At 41.7% G+C, this 22115-nt stretch overlaps 1 protein-coding gene across 1 annotated transcript in view; it reads left to right on the top strand.

Annotated features, from left to right (window-relative positions):
* Positions 1 to 22115, top strand: part of LOC126281516 (nose resistant to fluoxetine protein 6-like) — a 281119-nt gene that overhangs the window by 19975 nt on the left and 239029 nt on the right. Inside the window, exon 2 of the mRNA XM_049980555.1 lies at positions 10839 to 10924. Within this exon, the coding sequence (XP_049836512.1) occupies positions 10840 to 10924 (85 nt within the window). The 5' untranslated portion in view covers position 10839. The remainder of the gene's footprint in view (positions 1 to 10838; positions 10925 to 22115) is intronic.

Raw genomic sequence — 22115 nt, 5'->3', positions numbered from 1 at the left:
GTTTCCAAGTTCTACAATCGATCGAAGGATGACCTATGCCATATTATATCTATAATCTAGGTTTAATTTAAGTATCACAAAAGACAAAACTATCAAAATGGTGTACAGTGACCCTCAATTATCTTTAATTACTTATCTAACTTGTCGTAAATTACAGTGGCTGATGTGGCTTCTCAATAACTAAAAATAGAAAAATTATCGCGTTTCAGATTTTTACTTCAAGTGGCAAATGTGAACACCATGAGTTTTAATTAACGATCGACACTAGTATTACGCAAAAAAAGGGGGGTGTAACAGATGAGACTTCTGCAATTCTGAGTGAAGCCTTATGCGCTCAAAAATGCGGCATCGCGTGCGTTCATTACCTTGTCGGTGTTTAAGCAGCGTCAGGGCGGCAGCGGCCGGCGCAGCAGCCATCCAGCTTGCCGTCTCGGAACCAACTCTCTTAACTTCTCCTTACTACAATTTACCGAAGTTGGTTTTAAAAAAAAACTATCTGGCTGTGTTTTCATCTGACCAATCAGGGTCTCAGTGTTAACCTTAAGCTCCGCCTACAAAAATTCTGTCTATCCAATGAGAAACGTTATACTTTTCGTGGTGGGGCAATGTTTTTAAAGTTTGCAACGTAACAGAGACGCTAAAAAGTCTCACGCTAAAACCTGCAGCTGGTGTGGTCCTTTTAGCGTTATCGTAAGATCTATACTGTTCTTCTGGAGGGCTCTATCTTTTAACATGGGCTGGGGAGTGATCCTAATGTAACAGACACGCGAAAAGGCTCACGCTAAAACTTGCGGGTGGTAGTGGCCCTTTTTGTGTTATCGTAAGATCTATACTGTTTTTTTGGAGGGCTCTAGCTTTTAACATGGGCTGGGGGGTGGTCCTTGACGTACCTGAGACGCGAAAAAGTCTCACACTAAAACGTGCGGGTGGTGAGCCCTAGTGGTTAGCTGGAGACGTGGGTGTCCGTCCCTTATCGTAGGGCCTTCTAGCTTAACACGGTTCTGCTCTCGGCTTCTGTCCTCGTTTCTCCCCTCGGAACTGCGTCTGCCTCACGGTGGGAAGGTACGACATGCATTTAGGCATTCTTGTGTTAGTCTGTGGTATTCCATTTGCTCACTCGTTACTCGTATTACTTTGGTTAATTTAATGTCACGATTTATTCGGAGCTATGTGACATACTACTGGATTTGCTTATCATGTCAGGGTTTTCATGGAAGGTGTTGGATTTGCCTGACACCTTACACTGTAATATCGACTTGAATGCAATTCTTTTAGTACAATTCAGCACATTCGTTCTCAGTAAGACTGAATTGAGCATCCTAATAACTTTCTGACTGTTACGAATAGTAAAATTCAACTTATGAGTTTACCACTTCTTCTGAAATAGGTCTCAATTTAAAACTTATTATCTTGATTTTGTCCCATTTAGATGACTGGTAAGCTATTTTGGCCATTTTTTAACATGAATCTTCAGACTATAGTTTTTGTGTTTTGTAGTTAACTCCCTTCTTTTGTGCTATGATGACTTGGTCATCAGTAAAAAATGATGTAGATATGTCCCGTTTTACAGTTATTTGTGCGTTTCAACTGACATTCTTAACAGTCACAGTTTAGGCCTGATCTATAATGTTCTCGTTTAATCTCTAATTTGGTAAGCAAATAGCAAATATGTAGGTAAAGAAAACAGTGTAGGCACAGAAATTGTTGCTATTGTTTCACGTACGAAATCTGCAATGACAGGTGTTGCAAATTATTAGACTGTAGTTCTGGAGGGAGCCTAATTTCCCTGCCGTTTAAGAGACTCCAAGGAAAAAATTGAGAACTAGAGAAAATTAATGTGTTTGGAGAGGCTGAACACTGATTGGCTGATTACTGGCTTATATTTTTAGCTCTTGTCATTCCTCTGAAAGAATGATGTGGGCTGTTTCATGAATTATCCGGGTACTTACCGGACCAATTGTGGTTCAGTTTTCTTAATTTATATTCATAATGTTAAACTGAAATCAAAGTAACAGCAAGTGGCTTGATTTACATGTGCTTTAAAATTTTACGTACCTGTTTTTCTTTAAATTACTTTATACAACATACGAATGCGTAATGAAATTTTTAACAGTTCTATGGAAACTTCGACCCTGATACAGAGATATTGGTAGAATACTGGGAAAATGCTATCACTATGCAAAGAGGGTTGCTACAAAACACTCTTGCAACCTATCTTAAAATATTGCTCAATTGTGTGGAACCATAGCACGTAGGACGTAAATCAAAGAGATGGGTAGCACCAGTGGTCTTAGGTTCATTTGACTCACGCTGGAAGATATATGCAAATTATTCCGCGAAAGCCTATTTGCAAAGTTACAAGAACCGTATGAAGTGGAGAATCTGGGAATACATCGAAACCCGCTACTGTCGCTCCCACAGAGATCGCGGGGCAAGATTAGACTAACTGCAACGAGCATAGAGGAATTTAAATATTCTGCTAGACTTCCATACGTGAATCGAACGGGAAGAAGCCCTTAAATACGACATTAAATGCTCTCTGCCATGCACTTCACAGTGGTTTGCAGGGTATGCATGTCGATGCAGATGTAGATGCAGACATGACGCGCAACTTGATACCATTTAAAAAGGCATGAATGTAAGGAAATGAAGAAAGTACTTCTGAACACAGACGGGAAATAAACTTTTTTTCTAGTGTTGGAGCTTTAATAGTGTCAACTATTTATTTATCAGCGCCGTCTTAGGAGAAATCTGGAAGTAAAATGGCAAGACCGGAACACCAGTATGAGCATCCGTGAGGAAAATAATGCTACCAGGATCGAGGCATCATCACGGGCTGGTCACTTGAACCACATGACCGTCTCAGTCACGGACAACAAAAACAATAACTACTGAAATGGTAAAGAGACGCTCTGAAGTTACATCTTTAAGAAAATGCCAAATCGACATCGGAAACTGAGAAACCACCTCCCTTCAATCGTCCAGCGTGGGTCTGGGCTATTTGTGTTGGCTCACATTACTTCGAAAAACGGTGCCGTAGGCAAAGATCAGACAAGCTGAACTGTAGGAAAGAGCGAGAAAAACTCACGACAGACTATCGGTAGCAATCCGCGGTTGACATGGACTGGACTTGTCCTCACTGTAGTAGGAAATATACACTCATGCTCATAAATTACGGATAATCGCAGAATGTGGTGCCACACAACGTGACATTTCACAGAACTGGCGCTAATAGCATAGGCACATAGGGAACACACACGACACAGATCTATAAGTCCATGATATTGGTGATAAGTTGACAAAACCGTCCCGAAACACATGTGCTACAAAACGCCACTATTTCCTGCGCGTGTACCCGGACATCAGTTTGGGATATGATCACCACGCACACGTACACAGGCCGCACAACGGGTTGGCATACTCTGGATCAGGTGGTCGAGCAGCTGCTGGGGTATAGTATCCCATTCTTGCACCAGTGCCTGTTGGAGCTCCTGAAGTGTCCTCGGGGTTTGAAGACGTGCAACGATACGTCGACCGAGAGCACCCCAGACGTGCTCGATGTGGTTTAGGTCTGGAGAACAGGTAGGCCACTCCATTCGCCTGATATCTTCTTTTTCAATTTACTCCTCCATGAGGGCAGCTCGGTGGGGCCGTGCGTTATCATCTATCAGGAAGAAGGTGGGACTCACAAAAGCCCTGAAAAGGCGGACATACTGGTGCAAAATGACGTCCTGTTACACTTGACCTGTTATAGTTCCTCTGTCAAACACATGCAAGAGTGTACGTGCACCAATCATAATTCCACCCCACACCATCAAACCACGACACCATACAGGTCCCTTTCAGGGACATTAAGGGTTTTTTTCTGGCTCCTGGTTCACGCCAGATGAAAACCCGGCGAGAATCACTGTTCAGACTATACCTGGACTCGTCCGTGAACATAACCTGGGACCACCGTTCCAATGACCATTTATGGGCTCTCCTGTGACCAGGGGACAGTGGAAAGCACCTTACAGGTCTCCGGGCGAATAAACCATGTCTGTTCAGTCGTCTTTAGGCTGTGTGTCTGGAGACAACTGTTCCAGTGGCTGCGGTAAGGTCCCGAGGAAGGCTACCTGCAGTACTCCGTAGCCGTCTGCAGGCACCGGTAGTGAGATATCGGCTTCTTGTAGCGTTGTACACTGTGGACATCCTGTACTGTAGCGCCTGGACGCTTTTCCTGTCTGTTGGAATCGTTGCAATAATCTTGAGATCATACTTTGTGGAACACGGAGGGCCCGTGCTACGACCTGCTGTGTTTGACCAGCCTCCAGTCACCCTAGTATTCTACCACTCATAATGTCATCAATATGTGTTCTTTGAGCCATTTTCAACACACAGTCACCATTAGCACGTCTGAAAACGTCTGCACACTTACTTGCTGCACCTTACTCTGACATGCACCAACGCACCTCTGTGTATGTGGACTGCTGCCAGCGCCACCCTGCGACGACCGCAGGTCAATTGCACCGCATGGTCATACCCTGAGGTGATTTAATCCCGCAAACTGCCCACCAGAGTGTTGTTTCATCATGTAGCAGCATTATCTTTAATTTATGAGCATGAGTATAGTCCAGGGTTGGTCTCCTCAGCCACTCACGAACTCATAAACGACAATGACACTTGTGAGTGACAAAAATACTCATTAGAGGACCAGTACTTACGATGACCAGAAGCCGGAGTATGGTACGTGGAGCAAGGTAGTTCGTATCAATATTAATGACTTCTTGTCTTAATGTATTTGTTCAAGCCCTTATGTGAAAATGTCTGTCGCTAAACCTCAGCACTTTCACTAACATCTCTCATTTTACTCTCCTGGCCCTAGGTAAGATACACAATGGAGACGGTCCAGTTGTGGTGTAGTCTTCCTCGAATACTGGTTCTTCATATCCACTTAACAGACAACAACGCCGCATTTCTTCCAGAGATTCCCATTTAAGATACTTAATATTTGTATTACACTTTCATATGAGCCATAATGACTTGCCTTGATCGGCCTAACGCCCCTCCTAATTTCACCTGTACTGTCCCGTGTGACCACCCATCCACTCGTATACCCAAGAATATTAAAGCGTCACTTCTGGGATACGGGGATATGAACCTGCCCCGAATCAAAACCGTATTGCGGATTATTAAGTCTTTCACTGCTAATAGGACGTGTCTGTTCCACATTAGATTATCAGAGACAAACCGTCTCGCGGGTTAACTCTTTCACTACTATTGGGACGTATCTGTGTCACAATAGATTATCATAGAACAAGTGAGAATTTGCTTCTTGTTATTACTAAGTATCAGTTTCCCACTGGAAAGGGGAAGCGCAACTTGATTAGAAAAAGGGATCAGTTGTTGGGACATGTTCTGAGGCATCGAGTGATCGCCAGTTTAGTATTTGAGGGCAGCGTGGAGGGTAAAAATCGTAGAGGGAGAACAAGAGATGAATACACTAAGCAGATTCAGAAGGATGTAGGTTGCAGTAGGTACTGGGAGATGAAGAAGCTTGCTAGGATAGAGTAGCATGGAGAGCTGCATCAAACCAGTCTCTGGACTGAAGACCAAACAACAATATCAATACCAATACCAAGAAAATTGATCTGACGTAGCAGACTCAATTGCGATTGCGCCACGCCAAAGGTAAAGCCAGAGTGAAATATCCACAATGTTCTTCATATTTCATAAACAGTTTTAGATATAGAAGCGAGATTTTGGCGTATGATAGCACGCAAAGAGGAGAGTATTTTTCCATGTCGTTAATGTGCAAAACATCATTATCTACCGTGTTATTCTACTAACTACTGTCTTCTTCGATGAAAGAATGTAATTTTTAAGGACCATCGATAGCTGGTGAAACGAGAAATGCTATGTGTTTTGGAACAATATAAGTGAAGACATTACACTTTTCTTGTGCCAAGGATGTGCCCTTTCATAAGCTACTACCCTTTCTTTTCCTCAGTTTCTCACTTGATAAACTTGATATTTCACTGCTACAGAGTTCTCTTGCAATTGTGTCTGCAAAACATTTTAGTGAGGTGAGGCTACATAAACTCCGCTGCGTTTTGCAAATTTTAACATGGCAACCAGAGAATGTGCAGATTTTACTCCAAATTCGCCACTCATGACGTTTCTCTGAAAATTACAAAAGGTTAACAAGCCAGGCGAAAATAAATCGCCGCATTTTTTGGCGGAATTCTTTTTAGATACTAACCAAAACAGAGGTGGTAGATCTTTCTGAACTGTCACCATGCAAGTGTGGGTGTGGAGGGCCGCTACTAAATAGGCTTCAGTTTGGAACGTAATTTCCCCTTCAGTGCTGCGCATTTCCCCTAAAGTGCCTGCCTAAAACCGCCACCACTACTGCTCTCCCCACGCATGCCCTACCGTCTGCGCATCTGCCAGCCATTGTATTCTGTGCGGACTCTACACAGATTTCGTCCCAAGGACCAAGGATGTGGTGGCGTCGAGAAGCGCATCCGACTATCAGTGACCACTAACTTTGTTCCTTAACCTACATGAAAATGCCGGCCCCATGGGAGAAACGGGAAAGGGCAAGGGAAGAAGAGGAAAAAAGGAAGTCCTTTGTGTCTACTCGACAAGGATACCAAATACTACAACAGTGTTCTGCAACAGGCTGCGTTAGCGAATTGGACATGCCTCCCTTTACAGGTAAACTGAATTTTCCTATAAATCTCCCAATAAATGTGAGTCTTCTATTTGCTTCCTCTTCTCTGCCACTGATTTTACATGTTCGTCCCATTTAGTGCCGCTTTACGGTAGTACCCCTACTTATTTAAACGATTTGGTAGGATCCCCGAAATCGGCTAAGAATTTTCCATGGATACTAAGAAATTCCCGAAATAGCTCCGAAGCACGGCGTTGAGTGTGCGTGTGGTTGCCATTTGGTCCAATAACGGAACAGACGAGTGACATTACTTTAATTTGTGTGCATTGGGTATTGAAACGGGGACTAGGAACGAAGGAGAGGCCTTGTCCCGCCGTGGCCCACAGTGGTTCACAACCCCACAACAGGCTACGGCGGTCCACGCACCCCATCGCCGGCCCACACCGAATCCAGGGTTATTGTGCGGTTCGTCCTCCAGTGGACCCCACAGGAAACGTCTCATTCCAGATGAGTGTAACCCCAACTGTTTGCGTGGTAGAATAATTGTGGTATACGCGTACGTGGAGACAGTGTTTGCTCAGCAATCGCCTACATATTGTAAATGAGGCGGAATAAGGGAAGCCAGGCCGCATTCTCCGAGGCAGATGGAAAACCGCCTTAAAAACCATCCACAGACCGGTCGGCACACCGGACCTCGACACTTATCCGCCGGGCGGATTCGTCCCGGGGACCAGCACGCCTTCCCGCTCGGGAAGCAGGGCGTTAGACCGCGCGGATAGCTGGTCGGGCTAACATTACTTTAGTACTTCACTTCGTTTGGTAGGACTGAAATGAGCAACTATAGTTTGTTATTCGTTCCTTTGGGCGTGGGTCGACAGCCTCGACGTAATTTCTGGATACTAAAACCATCTTTACCCCGTTGATCCAATAGTTTTCGAGATAGGATTAAAAAAAAAAAAAAACAGAAAAAAACTAAGATGAATGCTTTAGATATCCCACGTTTTATTCCTCCGCTATAATAAAACCCACAGAATTTTCATACCACCCTGCGAAACTGTCAAAACTTCCTATTTTTGTATGTTCTTCAACTCACGCGCTACACCTTGAATGGCGTTGAGTTTCCATGAAAATTTCTGCACTTTGTCGCTTCGTGATAGGTTAGTATTTGCTGTTTTATTTGGGAGTCAATGTGAGGGGAGGGGCTGAGACAAACTTTTCACATACTTTTGTCTTCTTTAGAACATTCTAGCGATGTCCTGAACCCTTGATTTACAGATGTTGCCCCATTGCGACTTTTGACATAACGATGTTGACATACTACGTCAGCACATCAATTATTTAAAAAACACTGCGAGCTCACAACTGACTGGTCGATTGCCGTCTGTTATCTACACTTGGCATTTCAGACTGTTATCATAGGTACTGAGCTGATGACGCTTATACGTGAGGAATAAAATCAGTCGTGAAACTTTTTGGACGGACAGTTCATGTCCACTGTAGGTTATAAGCAATTTTTGTACAGTGAAATCTATTACGTCAAGTAGTACATTCGGGTTGTGCTCTTTTCCAAACGACTCCAAATTGCAATGAGCTAACACAGTTTAAAAAAGGTGAAACTCCTTTTTTTAGCATCGTCACACTTTTAAAAACTGTAACTGTTGTTACATTATTTATTGCTGAGGAGGTGAAATTTGTGTCGTAAAATTAAAATGCTATGTAATGCTGCTTGAGGACAGCTACCTGTTCCCAAACACGTCGAAAATTGCACATATCTTCTGGAACATCACATACCGCTACACAATGCGTTCAAGTATGCAGTACGTTTCGTTCAAGAAAATATATGTAAATTTTTGACGTATGTATGGGAAAAAATCTCCATACCCATTTAGCACAAAATAGTTTTGAATATAACGACAAACACTTCACCGGTGCAACTGTGAGTCAAAGTGTAGCGATGTTAAAAACAATGTTTTACCTTTTTACATTGTATTAGCTCGGTGATATTTGATATTGACAGTATTTGAAAGTTAAAGATCATCTGTATAAAAAATTTTGACAGCCTACCGTTGGCATAAATTGGTTTTAGCATTCAGTTTTTTAATGAAAAGCCACTCCAGTTGCTAATAACAGTTTTATTAAGTGACCGAATTGTTACTGCACCATTCGATTCATGAAAAGTATGGCATACCCAGTTTTAAGAAGAGTTACTTTCTGGCATGTTTGAAATTACGAATTGTGTGCTTTATGAATGAAAGGTTTAAAGATTTTTTTAGGTTTTATGAAAGTGTAGAGCAGTTGCACTAGTCAAGGCGTCCGCGACGAGTGTAAAGTTGTGTCTTCCATCCTGCGAAAGTTGAAATACAGGAACTTTAGTGGGTACTAGCGTAGCTTGGACGCATCGTGGACTGCATGCAAAAGAATGTTTACAAATATCTAGATGCACCTATGAACTTGCGGAGCACATTTGAAGGAATTTGTTAGTAACATGGGACGGCAGATGTCCAAGAAATTGCTGTTCCTTAGTGTGCGTAGCTCGTTGGGCATCTTTTCTTCAGATTTTTTCAGGTGACGGTAAATTTGTATTTCTTCATAACGTTCATAAAGCATCGCTTCTTCATTGTATGAAGGATTACGAGGTTGTTTTCGATACTGTGCACCGTGTGACTGTCTTGCATAAGGTGGGCCGTGAAGCTAGATTTACTTTCTACGTTTCCTCCTTTTGTCTGTATTGGTCCATGGGAATGGAAACATCTAAGAAATTAATACTGTTATCCAACTGGTGCAATACCATAAAAGTACTGTTATTATGGATTTTACTAAATGCCTATGCGAATTTGTTGTAAGCCACGAAATAAGACGAGAACATCACTAACATGAAATTTGTAATACACTATATAAGCGTTATTTACACGATTATATTTGAACAAATTATTTTTCAAACGATTGACGAATGAAACTGCCAGTGTACCTGCCAATGCAGATGCCATAGTTAATCCACCTTTTTGAACGTAGACCTTGCTTTGAAAAGTAAGGTTGCTGTTCTTTAGAATAATTCCCAGTAATTCGATTATTTCAATATTTGTCCCAGGGGAAGGTCATGTGTATTAGCATTTTTTTTTAAATTACTGCTATCGTTTCGATTATACGTAAATCAGTTTACATATTTCCTGTATCAAGCGAAGCGAACCTGGCTTTAACATGGGTACAGGGATATGAAATCGCTTCCACAAGTTCGTAACTGTTTTTACAGAGTAATTCTATTGAAACTCTTAGTAGTTTTTTGATTTTTTCTCCTATAAATAGCTACTTTTTATCTGTGAAATTAACTTTGTAAATCCACTTTTACTTTTAATATCATTCGACGTTAGTTTTCTGCAGTTCAATGTAAATTATATATCCCTCCTTTATTTTTTAATGTACATATCTAAGCTTTATTTTTATCACCTATGAAGTTAAATATTTATATAGCCATCACATTATGCATTAACAGTAGCAGTTTCATATCCATTTGAGAAGGGTCTGATGTAAAGGCTGAAACCAATTGTGGATTTAATGAAGTTTCTTTTAGCAAATGCAATTGCAGAATAAACACCCTCTGATCATGGAGAAACTAATAATTCAGACTTTTGTTATGGTTTGTGAAGTAACATATATTTAGAGAAAGGTTTTCTGAATGTACAATATGTAACACAGATAGACAGTCACCGTTAAATATGTGAAGTTTACGGCCATGAATCGTTGATGTGTGAGAATGTTCAGCATGTGACAGAGATATGCACAATGAAGAGCAAACAGAATGACCAGTTAAACAGCTGACCTCATCTACCTACAAGTGACTTGTTTCTTTGCTGGAGAAATTTTTCATGTCTGAGATAAACAGATAGATGCTATCTCCAGGAACCTACTCTTACAGGCACAGAACAATTAGTTCCTTTATATATCATTTTATGATCTAGCTGTTACCTGTGGCTGCGATCACATATCAGTAGTTTTATTATGATGACTGATGGAGAGTAAGTAAGGTACTACATGTGCAATAACATCACCTGCCGTCTCGTGTCTGCCTGTTTGAGTAAGCACAGCTCGTGATGTGCTCCCCAGTCTCACATTTGGCAGGTAACCTTAGTAAAATTAAAGGAAGCGACTGAGACTTGACATTAATTTTCTGTTGTGTATGTTGCAGAATGCTTGCGGCTGTAGTAGCGGTGGCAGCCGCCTGGAGCGCTTTGGTGCACGCCGGGCCCTGCTGGAACCTGACCCACCCAGAATGTAAGTGGAGCACTCAGCGCTGCTAAACCGTACATTACCTCTGGATGCCAATGCAAACAACGGGGCGTTCAGTAATTCCGACACTTTTTTTAAGTTATACAATAGAGGAAGACTTATTTATCTTAATGAGCATAACATACTTCACTTTATCACTGATGGTAGATGTATTTCTTATATCTGTGGTGTCTACTTGAAATATGAACTCCTGTATGTCCTATATATACAGGGTGGTCCATTGATAGTCACTGGGCCAAATATCTCATGAAATAAGCGTCAAACGAAAAAACTACAAAGAACGAAACTCATCTAGCTTGAAGGGGGAAACCAGATGGCGCTATGGTTGGCCTGCTAGATGGCGCTGCCATAGGTCAAACGCGTACCAACTGCGTTTTTTTTTAAGTAGTAACCCCAATTTTTATTACACATTCGTGTAGTACGTAAAGAAATATGAATGTTTTAGTTGAACCACTTTTTTCGCTTTGTGATATATGGCGCTGTAATAGTCACAAACGTATCAGTACGTGGTATCACGTAACATTCCGCCAGTGCGGACGGTATTTGCTTCGTGATACATTACCCGTCTTAAAATGGACCGTTTACCAATTGCGGAAAAGGTCGATATCGTGTTGATGTATGGCTACTGTGGTAAAAATGCCCAACGGGAGTGTGCTATGTGTGCTCCTCGATATTCTGGACGACATCATCCAAGTGTCCGGACCGCTCGCAGGATAGTTACGTTATTTAAGGAAAGTGTTCAGCCACATGTGAAACGTCAACCACGACCTGCAACAAATGATGATGCCCAAGTAGGTGTTTTAGCTGCTGTCGCGAATAATCCGCACATCAGTAGCAGACAAACTGCGCGAGAATCGGGAATCTCAAAAACTTCGGTGTTGAGAATGCTACATCAACATCAATTGCACCCGTTCCATATTTCTACGCACCAGGAATTGCGTGGCGACAACTTTGAAATTCGTGTACAGTTCTGCCACGGGGCACAAGAGAAATTACGCGTTCTATTTAGAAGCGTTATCCGCCAACAGCGCTAACGTAAACCGGCATAAGATGCACTATTGGGCAACGGAAAGTCCACGATGGCTGTGACAAGTGGAACATATGTATGGTGTGGCATAACGGGAGGAAGCCCCCATTTTATCGATGGCAATCTAAATGGTGCAATGTATGCTGATTTCCTACGTAATGTTCTACCGATGTTACTACAAGATGTTTCACTGCATGACAGAATGGCGATGTACTTCCAACATGATGGATGTCCGGCATATAGATCGTGTGCGGTTGAAGCGGTATTGAATAGCATGTTTCATGACAGGTGGATTGGTCGTCGAACACCGTACCATGGCCCGCACGTTCACCGGATCTGACGTCCCCGGATTTCTTTCTGTGGGGAAAGTTGAACGGTATTTGCTATCGTGATCCACCGACAACGCCTGACAACATACGTCAGCGCACTGTCAATACATGTGCGAACAATACGGAAGGCGAACTACTCGCTGTTGAGAGGAATGTCGTTACATGTAATGCCAAATGCATTGAGGTTGACGGACATCATTTTGAGCATTTATTGCATTCATGTGGTACTTACAGGTAATCACGCTGTAACATCATGCGTTGTCAGAAATGATAAGTTCACAAAGGTACATGTATCACAATGGAACAACCGAAATAAAATGTTCAAACGTACTTGCGTTCTATATTTTAATTTAAAAAACCTACCTGTTACCAACTGTTCGTCTAAAATTGTGAGCCATATGTTTGTGCGCCATCTATCACAAAACGAAAAAAGTGGTCCAACTGTAACATTCATATTTTTTTACGTACTACACGAATATGTAATAAAAAATGGGGGTTCCTATTTTAAAAAACGCATTTGATATCCGTTTGTTCTGTGGCCATCTAGCATGCCAACCATAGCGCCATCTGGTTTCCCCCTTCAAGCTAGACAAGTTTCGTTTCTTGTCGTTTTTTTGTTTGACGCTTATTTAGTGAGATATTTCACCCGGTCGCGATCAATGGACCACCCTGTATACTATTAATATGTCTAAGCCATCTCGTCATTTACATTTCCTCCAGTATACCGATGACGCCTTCCTAACCCACTACTATATCCTTGTGACATGAGATACTGCATCTGAGTATTGCTTTTTGATTCTGGTTGGACGCAGCATCTGGTCTGCGCCCACTGTGGCGTGGGGACCAGGCGAGTGTAGCTAGGACGGGTGGCTGTCGACGTCGCTGTGCAGAGAGGCGTGGCCGCGAACACACGTGCTCCTGTTAGGTTTCAATGCTCCGGACGTGACGTCAGTTCCGCCTGGTAGTGAACACAAAGGGTACATTGACATTGTTCACGCATTAAAAAATCCCGGTAAACTTGCAGCGTTTAATTCGGATAAATACCCCAGTATTCGATAATTTATCGAGATTGCAGGGGAAATGGCGACTGTCGAAATTCAGTTTATCAGTACAACCAAAGTTTACTTTTAGCGGTTTCGCTCTATGATTTTACAAGAGTGTCATCAGAAACTCTGGAATATAATAGAACGAAGCGTGACGATATGGAATCTTACACTGGCGTTACAGAACGTATTTCATTTACAATACGGTAACTTAACGTTTAAAGTACATTAGTTGGTTGATTAAACTGCCGGCACCAGAGACTAAGGTGGCTGTACAATGTGCACAATAGAGGACGCAACGTCTGTTGCAATGTCTATGCCAATATGCATTCGAAGATAATGCAGTATTCTTAGTGAGCGAGATAAGCATGCGGATAACGTCATATATACAAGGTGTGTGCGAAACGTAGTAGACTGACAACACTGCGAGCGATATGGCAATGCTGTGAAGTTCATCTTGTGTCTACCGGTGAGTTCTACCCTTCTACATCTACATCTACTTCCATACTCCGCAAGCCACCTGACTGTGTGTGGCGGAGGGTACCCTGAGTACCTCTATCCGTTCTCCCTTCTATTCCAGTCTCGTATTGTTCGCGGAAAGAAGGATTGTCGGTATGATTCTGTGTGGGCTATAATCTCTCTGATTTTATCCTCATGGTCTCTTCGCGAGATATACGTAGGCGGAAGCAATATACTGCTTGACTCTTCGGTGAAGGTATGTTCTCGAAACTTCAACAAAAGCCCGTACCGAGCTACTGAGCGTCTCTCCTTCAGAGTCTTCCACTGGAGTTTATCTATCATCTCCCTAACGCTTTCGCGATTACTAAATGATCCTGTAACGAAGCGCGTTGCTCTCCGTTGAATCTTATCTATCTCTTCTATCGACCCTATCTGGTACGGAACCCACACTGGTGAGCAGTATTCAAGCAGTGGGCGAACAAGTATACTGTAACCTATTTCCTTTGTTTTCAGATTGCATTTCCTTAGGATTCTTCCAATGAATCTCAGTCTGGCATCTGCTTTACCGACGATCAACTTTATATGATCATTCCATTTTAAATCACTCCTATCGCGTACTACCAGATAATTTATGGAATTAACTGCTTCCAGTTGCTGACCTGCCATTTTGTAGCTAAATGATAAGGGAACTATCTTTCTATGTATTCGCAGCACATTACACTTGTCTACATTGAGATTCATATGAGATTCATTGAGATTGCATATGCTCAGTCCGAGTTTCAGTTTCGTACAGCCACACGTGATTTCTGAGAGCGCCATCAGTGTGTGTGTGTGTGTGTGTGTGTGTGTGTGTGTTAGACAACGATATGCTTTATATAAGCTTCGAGACCTTACGAGTATGAAAAATTGAAGCAGACCTGTGGGGGAACATTCCTTATCAAGACTACAAGGTTTTTGCTGGTGCAAATCATTTTTGGAACGCCAAGGACACGTTAAAGATGAACGTCGCTCAGGGAGACCTTCGACTTCAAAAACTGACGAAAGCGTCGAATGTCTGCGTGCTCTTGTGAGACTGTTGCTCTAGCACAAACTATCAACCAAGTATTTTACAAAGATGTCCCTGAAAGGCTCAGGAGAACGGTGAATCGAGTGAGACCGGACACTGCAGACAACTGGTTGCTCCATCATGACAACGCACAACCGTTCCATCGTGGAATTTTTTACTTCAAAAGGCATTCCTGTTGTTTCATTATCATCCAATTCACTTGTTCTGAGTCCTTGTGGCTTTTTTCTTTCCCTAAAATTGAAAAATATTTTAAAAGGGCGTCATTTTCGAACTGTGGAGAACATTCAAAAGAATGTGACTGACATGTTAAAGGTCCTAACAGCTGAAGGCTTTAAGCGCTGCTACCAATACTGAGACAACGACTCCACCGGTGCATATCTGCCGAAGGGCACTGCTTTGAAGTGGACGATTGTGCTGCGATATCTGTCAAAATAAAATTACAAATATGTCGCCAAAAATATACAATCAAAGCAACAGTTTTTTATAAATATTTCTGTTAGGATAAGACAACAATTTGTTGGAATTTTTTGTCTCGAATTCTTATCGGTAGCATCTCTTCGAATAACTAAAAAAATGGCTCTAAGAACTATGACACTTAACATCTGAGGTCAACGGTCCCCCACACTCCTTAAACCTGACATCACACACATCCATGCCCGAGGCAGTATTCGAACCTGCGGCTGTAGCAGCAGCGCGGTTCCGGACTGGAGCGGCTAGAACCGCTCGGCCACAGCGGACGGCTTCGAATAACTTGAAGAATCCATCCAAGTTAAAGTCGTTTTGTTCATTTAATAAATGTTGCGGATTTTCTTCTTTTCCATAGGTTTTTCTTCTTTTTCATGAAAACTTCTAATTATACCAAGGCGTTTAGTATAGGGCATTTACCTAAAGTATGGGTCCTCCTGCGTGACGGATTGCGGTCGCACGGGCCTGGATTCGATTCTCGGCTGGATCAGGAATTTTTTCCGCTCAGGATCTGGGTGTTGAGTTGTCTTCATCATCGTTTCATCCCCATCCGGTGCGCAGGTCGCCCAATGTGGCGTTGAATGTAGTAAGACCTGCACCACGGCGGCCGGACCTGCCCAGCAAGGGGCCTCCCGGCCAATAACGCCAAACGCTCATTTCCATTTACCTAAGGTGTGGATAGTTTCCATGCTACTGTCTTGAATATTACCTAAAGTATGGTTAGTTTTTTTTTCAAATGTTAACCCATTTCTGTACGGTTGGTGGTTAAATTACAATGTTCATTAAAACGTATTTTAAACACTCTCCCAGTTTGGCCAAAGTACATTTTCTGACAACTGTAACTATTTTATACGCTCCTGAATTCCTGCAGTGGCTCTTATACACTTTCTCTTTGTGTTTTAATTTGTGTTTAAGGGCATTGCTTTTCCTAAATGCGACGATAATTTTTTCTCCTGGGTAAAATGTTTCAGTACGACCTGTTTTGGAACGTGAATGTAAGTCGTTTATTTTCGATGGATTACCTATTTAGTCGTGTTCTGTCTCTTTAATAGTTTTCTGTACAGTGTGGTACAATTTCGTCACATCAAGCCGTTGGTAATTGTTTCTTACTGCTACCTCTTTTTTCTTGTCTGTAATGCTCTTTCTTCGTCTGTGAGTGCTAACTGTAACGTTCTGTCTAAAGATGAATAAAAATATACTTTTTTGTGTTGGATGCGATGAGTTAAATTATTTCCAATAATTATTACTGAATATTTTGGCTTTCTGTAGCTTTCAAAAATATTTTTCTGATTCCATCTATTAACTGAAAAACCGAGAAAATTAATGCTGCGATCAATTTAATGTTCAACTGTAATTTTTGGATACATTTGATTAAGTTTGTCTGCTATTTCATTAATATCTTGTTTTTGGCGATATATTTGTAAATACATTTTGACAGATACCGCAACAAAATGAAATTTTGTCCAGGTCAGAAATAACATGCCTATAATGTTGCGCACTCCTATAAAAGCGGCGATTGAAATGTAAATTTCTATTTGCAGTTACAGTATCAATTTCGTATCAAATGGCAGCAGTTTACCATATTTCGATGTCAGTGTAGTAATTAAAGTGCATTGATTCGAACAAATGCCTATACAGTTGAACGTGATTTATACATGTATCAAAAGAAAGAGAAAAGATTACTTGTAACTCAGAATACTTAGAAGGCAGATCTAAATACAATAATATACGTCATAGTTTTCACTGAAAAAAAAAAATACAAATGGCCTACATGTGTAAACTACACAAACGAGAAGATGAGGTACAGTACTATTACGAAAATATTATTTGGCCCTGTTTTAGATAAATTAGATACTATATTGTAATCTGGAACTTTACACGCTACGAACAACAAAGTTACAGTCTTTAATAGGAAATACATTATTCTGAACTTGATCCTGTTTTAAAGAAGTCAGATAATTTGACTTGTTTCGTTTTCGTACATTAAGTGTATACGCCTCTTTTTGCAAACTTATTAATGAATCAGAGCTTTTTCACGACAACTTTTTACACTGGTGTAACTTCTGCACACGTCGATTGCACGCAACACTTCACTCAGTTTAGGTGCCTCAAGATTCAAGTGGTCATTTTCATGTCCATCAATGTCACTTCTTCATCATCATCGCGTCGTTGGCACACATAAGCAATAATCTCCTAATCCTAAAGTTCGGCACACACGGCACGATTATCATCAAAATGTACAAAGCTGTCAAAGTCCGCACCCTCCAGTAGGGCTAGCTCATTACGACAATACTTCACCATCAGTGCCGCCATCGTCATCAGAGGCAGTCTCTTCCAGTAAGGCACCAGCCTATACTCAAGTGCTGAGTATTGTGCACCTGGTTGGATGAACAGTCTTCATACAAGGCTTGTTGATACCCAGCTAAATACGACAATGCGCATAACATCTGGCGCAATCAGGTCTACTCCAGTTTATTGGTATCCACTGTTAACCGGTATAATGCCTCCTGATCTACGCAGATGTGCTGCCCTTATGAGAGAATTCCACAAGATCTCCAGGAATTCTAACCTAACCGTGCATAGCGACCTGCCACTTTTAAATCGCAAGAGACTGAAATCAGGCCATCCAACTCTGTGCGATGCTGCTGACATGGTTGCTAAGGATTTCAAACCTCTTGAAAATGGAAAGGTCGGTGGGAAGCAGTGACAGATGTGCACCTGCATAACATTTTCTCAGGTGCTAAACTTCCAAGTGGATTCGACATACCACGCAAGACCTGGACTACTCTCAACAGAATCCGTGCCGGCCGTGGCCGATGCAGGGATGCTCTCTTTAAGTGGGGGAAGCTGCCTGATCCAGCTTGTGACTGCGGGGCTCCATACCAGACTGTTCACCACATTGTCAGTGAATGCAGGATTCGAGCCTATCACGGCGCCAAAGAGGACTTCCTGCCAGCAACTCCAGATGCAGTGCGCTGTATTGAAGGACTGGATATTCAGTTGTAAAGACAAACTTAAGTTTATTGTGTGTCAATATGTACATATGTATATGTAATTTAATTTGATGATATGTTTGTATTAGCCATACGCTAAATAAATAAAATAATCAGCGTTCCGGAAACAGTTGTTGATTGTGGAGGATGACACCAGCTGCCAGGCAGCTGAAATAAATTCCACGGCTCTCAGTAAGTTAACAAAAATATTTTCATTTCCCATATCAGTCAGTGCTATCAAATGTTGAACCAGTTTTTTTCTATGATATACTTTGAAATTAAGAATCATGAAAGAAGGTTGTATACGTGGAAGAACCCTGGAGATACCAAAAGGTATCAGATAGATTATATAATGGTAAGACAGAGATTTAGGAACCAGGTTTTAAGTTGTAAGACATTTCCAGGGGCAGATGTGGACTCCGACCACAATCTATTGGTTATGACCTGTAGATTAAAACTGAAGAAACTGCAAAAATGTGGGAAATTAAGGAGATGGGACCTGGATAAACTGAAAGAACCAGAGGTTGCACAGAGTTTCAGAGAGAGCATAAGGGAACAATTGACCGGAATAGGGGAAAGAAATACAGTAGAAGAAGAATGGGTAGCTCTGAGGGATGTAGTAGTGAAGGCAGCAGAGGATAAAGTAGGTACAAAGACGAGGGCTGCTAGAAATCCTTGGGTAACAGAAGAAATATTGAATTTAATTGATGAAAGGAGAAAATATAAAAATGCAGTAAATGAAGCAGGCAAAAAGGAATACAAACGTCTCAAAAATGAGATCGACAGGAAGTGCAAAATGGCTAAACAGGGATGGCTAGAGGACAAATGTAAGGATGTAGAAGCTTATCTCACTAGGGGTAAGATAGATACTGCCTACAGGAAAATTAAAGAGACCTTTGGAGAGAAGAGAACCACGTGTATGAATATCAAGAGCTCAGATGGCAGCCCAGTTCTAAGCAAAGAAGGGAAGGCAGAAAGGTGGAAGGAGTATATAGAAGGTTTATACAAGGGCGATGTACTTGAGGACAATATTATGGAAATGGAAGAGGATGTAGATGAAGACGAAATGGGAGATACGATACTGCGTGAAGAGTTTGACAGAGCACTGAAAGACCTGAGTCGAAACAAGGCCCCCGGAGTAGACAACATTCCATTAGAACTACTGACAGCCTTGGGACAACCAGTCCTGACAAAACTCTACCAGCTGGTGAGCAAGATGTATGAGACAGGCGAAATACCCTCAGACTTCAAGAAGAATATAATAATCCCAATCCCAAAGAAAGCAGGTGCTGACAGATGTGAAAATTACCGAACTATCAGTTTAATAAGCCACGGCTGCAAAATACTAACGCGAATTCTTTACAGACGAATGGAAAAACTGGTAGATGCAGACCTCGGGGAGGATCAGTTTGGATTCCGTCGAAATGTTGGGACACGTGAGGCAATACTGACCTTAAGACTTATCTTAGAAGAAAGATTAAGAAAAGGCAAACCTACGTTTCTAGCATTTGTAGACTTAGAGAAAGCTTTTGACAGTGTTGACTGGAATACTCTTTTTCAAATTCTGAAGGTGGCAGGGGTAAGATACAGGGAGCGAAAGGCTATTTATAATTTGTACAGAAACCAGATGGCAGTCATAAGAGTCGAGGGGCATGAAAGGGAAGCAGTGGTTGGGAAAGGAGTGAGACAGGGTTGTAGCCTCTCTCCGATGTTATTCAATCTGTATATTGAGCAAGCAGTAAAGGAAACAAAAGAAAAATTTGGAGTAGGTATTAAAATTCATGGAGACGAAGTAAAAACTTTGAGGTTCGCCGATGACATTGTAATTCTGTCAGAGACGGCAAAGGACTTGGAAGTGCAGTTGAACAGAATGGACAGTGTCTTGAAAGGAGGATATAAGATGAACATTAACAAAAACAAAACGAGGATAATGGAATGTAGTCAAATTAAATCGGGTGATGCTGAGGGAATTAGATTAGGAAATGAGACACTTAAAGTAGTAAAGGAGTTTTGCTATTTAGGAAGTAAAATAACTGATGATGGTCGAAGTAGAGAGGATATAAAATGTAGACTGGCAATGGCAAGGAAAACGTTTCTGAAGAAGAGAAAGTTGTTAACATCGAATATAGATTTATGTATCAGGAAGTCGTTTCTGAAAGTATTTGTTTGGAGTGTAGCCATGTATGGAAGTGAAACATGGACGATAACTAGTTTGGACAAGAAGAGAATAGAAGCTTTCGAAATGTGGTGCTACAGAAGAATACTGAAGATAAGGTGGATAGAGCACGTAACTAATGAGGAGGTATTGAGTAGGATTGGGGAGAAGAGAAGTTTGTGGCACAACTTGACTAGAAGAAGGGATCGGTTGGTAGGACATGTTTTGAGGCATCAAGGGATCACAAATTTAGCATTGGAGGGCAGCGTGGAGGGTAAAAATCGTAGAGGGAGACCGAGAGAGGAGTACACTAAGCAGATTCAGAAGGATGTAGGTTGCAGTAGGTACTGGGAGATGAAGCAGCTTGCACAGGATAGAGTAGCATGGAGAGCTGCATCAAACCAGTCTCAGGACTGAAGACAACAACAACAACAACTTTGAAATTTGTAATAATGCTCAAAACAAACGGCTGTAGAACACTGGTACACTTTGAACGGAAGAATTCCACACGATCATTTTCCAATATTAATTGTGAGGGGGGGGGGGGGGGGTGTGCTACGCAATGATCCATAAGATGAAGGATCCTCTTTTTTTTCCTTTTTCATGCTAATGTCTAGCTTTTTTTAACCACTGTTACATTAAAATCATTGTCAACTACGAATTTTTATTGTATTCGTATTCCGCAGGTTTCGTCTTTATACTTTTGGAACATCTCGGATTCTTAGATTTTACTATCACAAATGAGGTATGTTTGTCAGATCCATCTGCATTCGTACAAGAAGAAATGCCACGTGACTTTTACTTTTCTTCCATCCATGGAATGAGTCGCCTTTTTACGTAATGTTTTACTAGGAAGCAGACTGTAGAACCGACCGGTCTCGTCACAGAGATGTTTTGAGGTTAATAATTCTTTCAGATACCCGGCAGAACCTCATCAATCCAGTGTTGCACCGTGGCGTCGTCCACAGCTTTTGATTCACCGGAAATTGTTCTCTCTGTGATTCCATGATGATCTTTAAATCCTTGTAACTGCCCTGATGAAGCCTTGATGTTCATACTTCTAGGTAAATATATCGCCTTTGCCTTCAGTTTGCCGCCAGTGGCCTGAAGAGCTGCAGCCCGTTTTTGCTGTCCCAGTGTAAAAAGTGACTTATCCAAATCTACGTACCTACCTTATTGTTGACTGTTGCGTTGATTTTACAACCAATTTTAAAACCTCGTTCAAAGTACTGTTTCTTTTGCTGATGACTGTACATAGTGAGGTATAGCAATTTCTGATTTTGTTTTGTGTGGATTAACATCCAGCACTAGTATGAATTTTACTTTCTGATCTAGTGTGTAGCTTTTCCTTTTTCTGTTCTCCGTGGCTGGTCGAATGCGACTGAATGATGGAACCACTGTTAAACAATAAACATCAGCCGGAAACTTTCAAAGTGCCAGGAGAATCTTTGTTTCCAAGCTGCCCACTCTGGTTACCCTTGTCTTTGTCCCTTGTCTTTGCTGCGGCATTCGCTCGCTGTACTTGCATACGTCTACTTAGTTAAGGAAAATAGGGCTTCTTTTCAAACAACAATGCTTGTTACAATTACACAATACACAATTTATTTCGCCGGAATTTGTTGCGTCAGCAGCGAATTAC

The sequence above is a fragment of the Schistocerca gregaria genome, chromosome 7, assembly GCF_023897955.1.
Source record: "Schistocerca gregaria isolate iqSchGreg1 chromosome 7, iqSchGreg1.2, whole genome shotgun sequence".
Classification (NCBI taxonomy): Eukaryota; Metazoa; Arthropoda; class Insecta; order Orthoptera; family Acrididae; genus Schistocerca; species Schistocerca gregaria.
The sequence above is the reverse complement of the archived record's forward strand: the minus strand, read 5'-3'. Positions and strand labels throughout refer to the sequence as shown.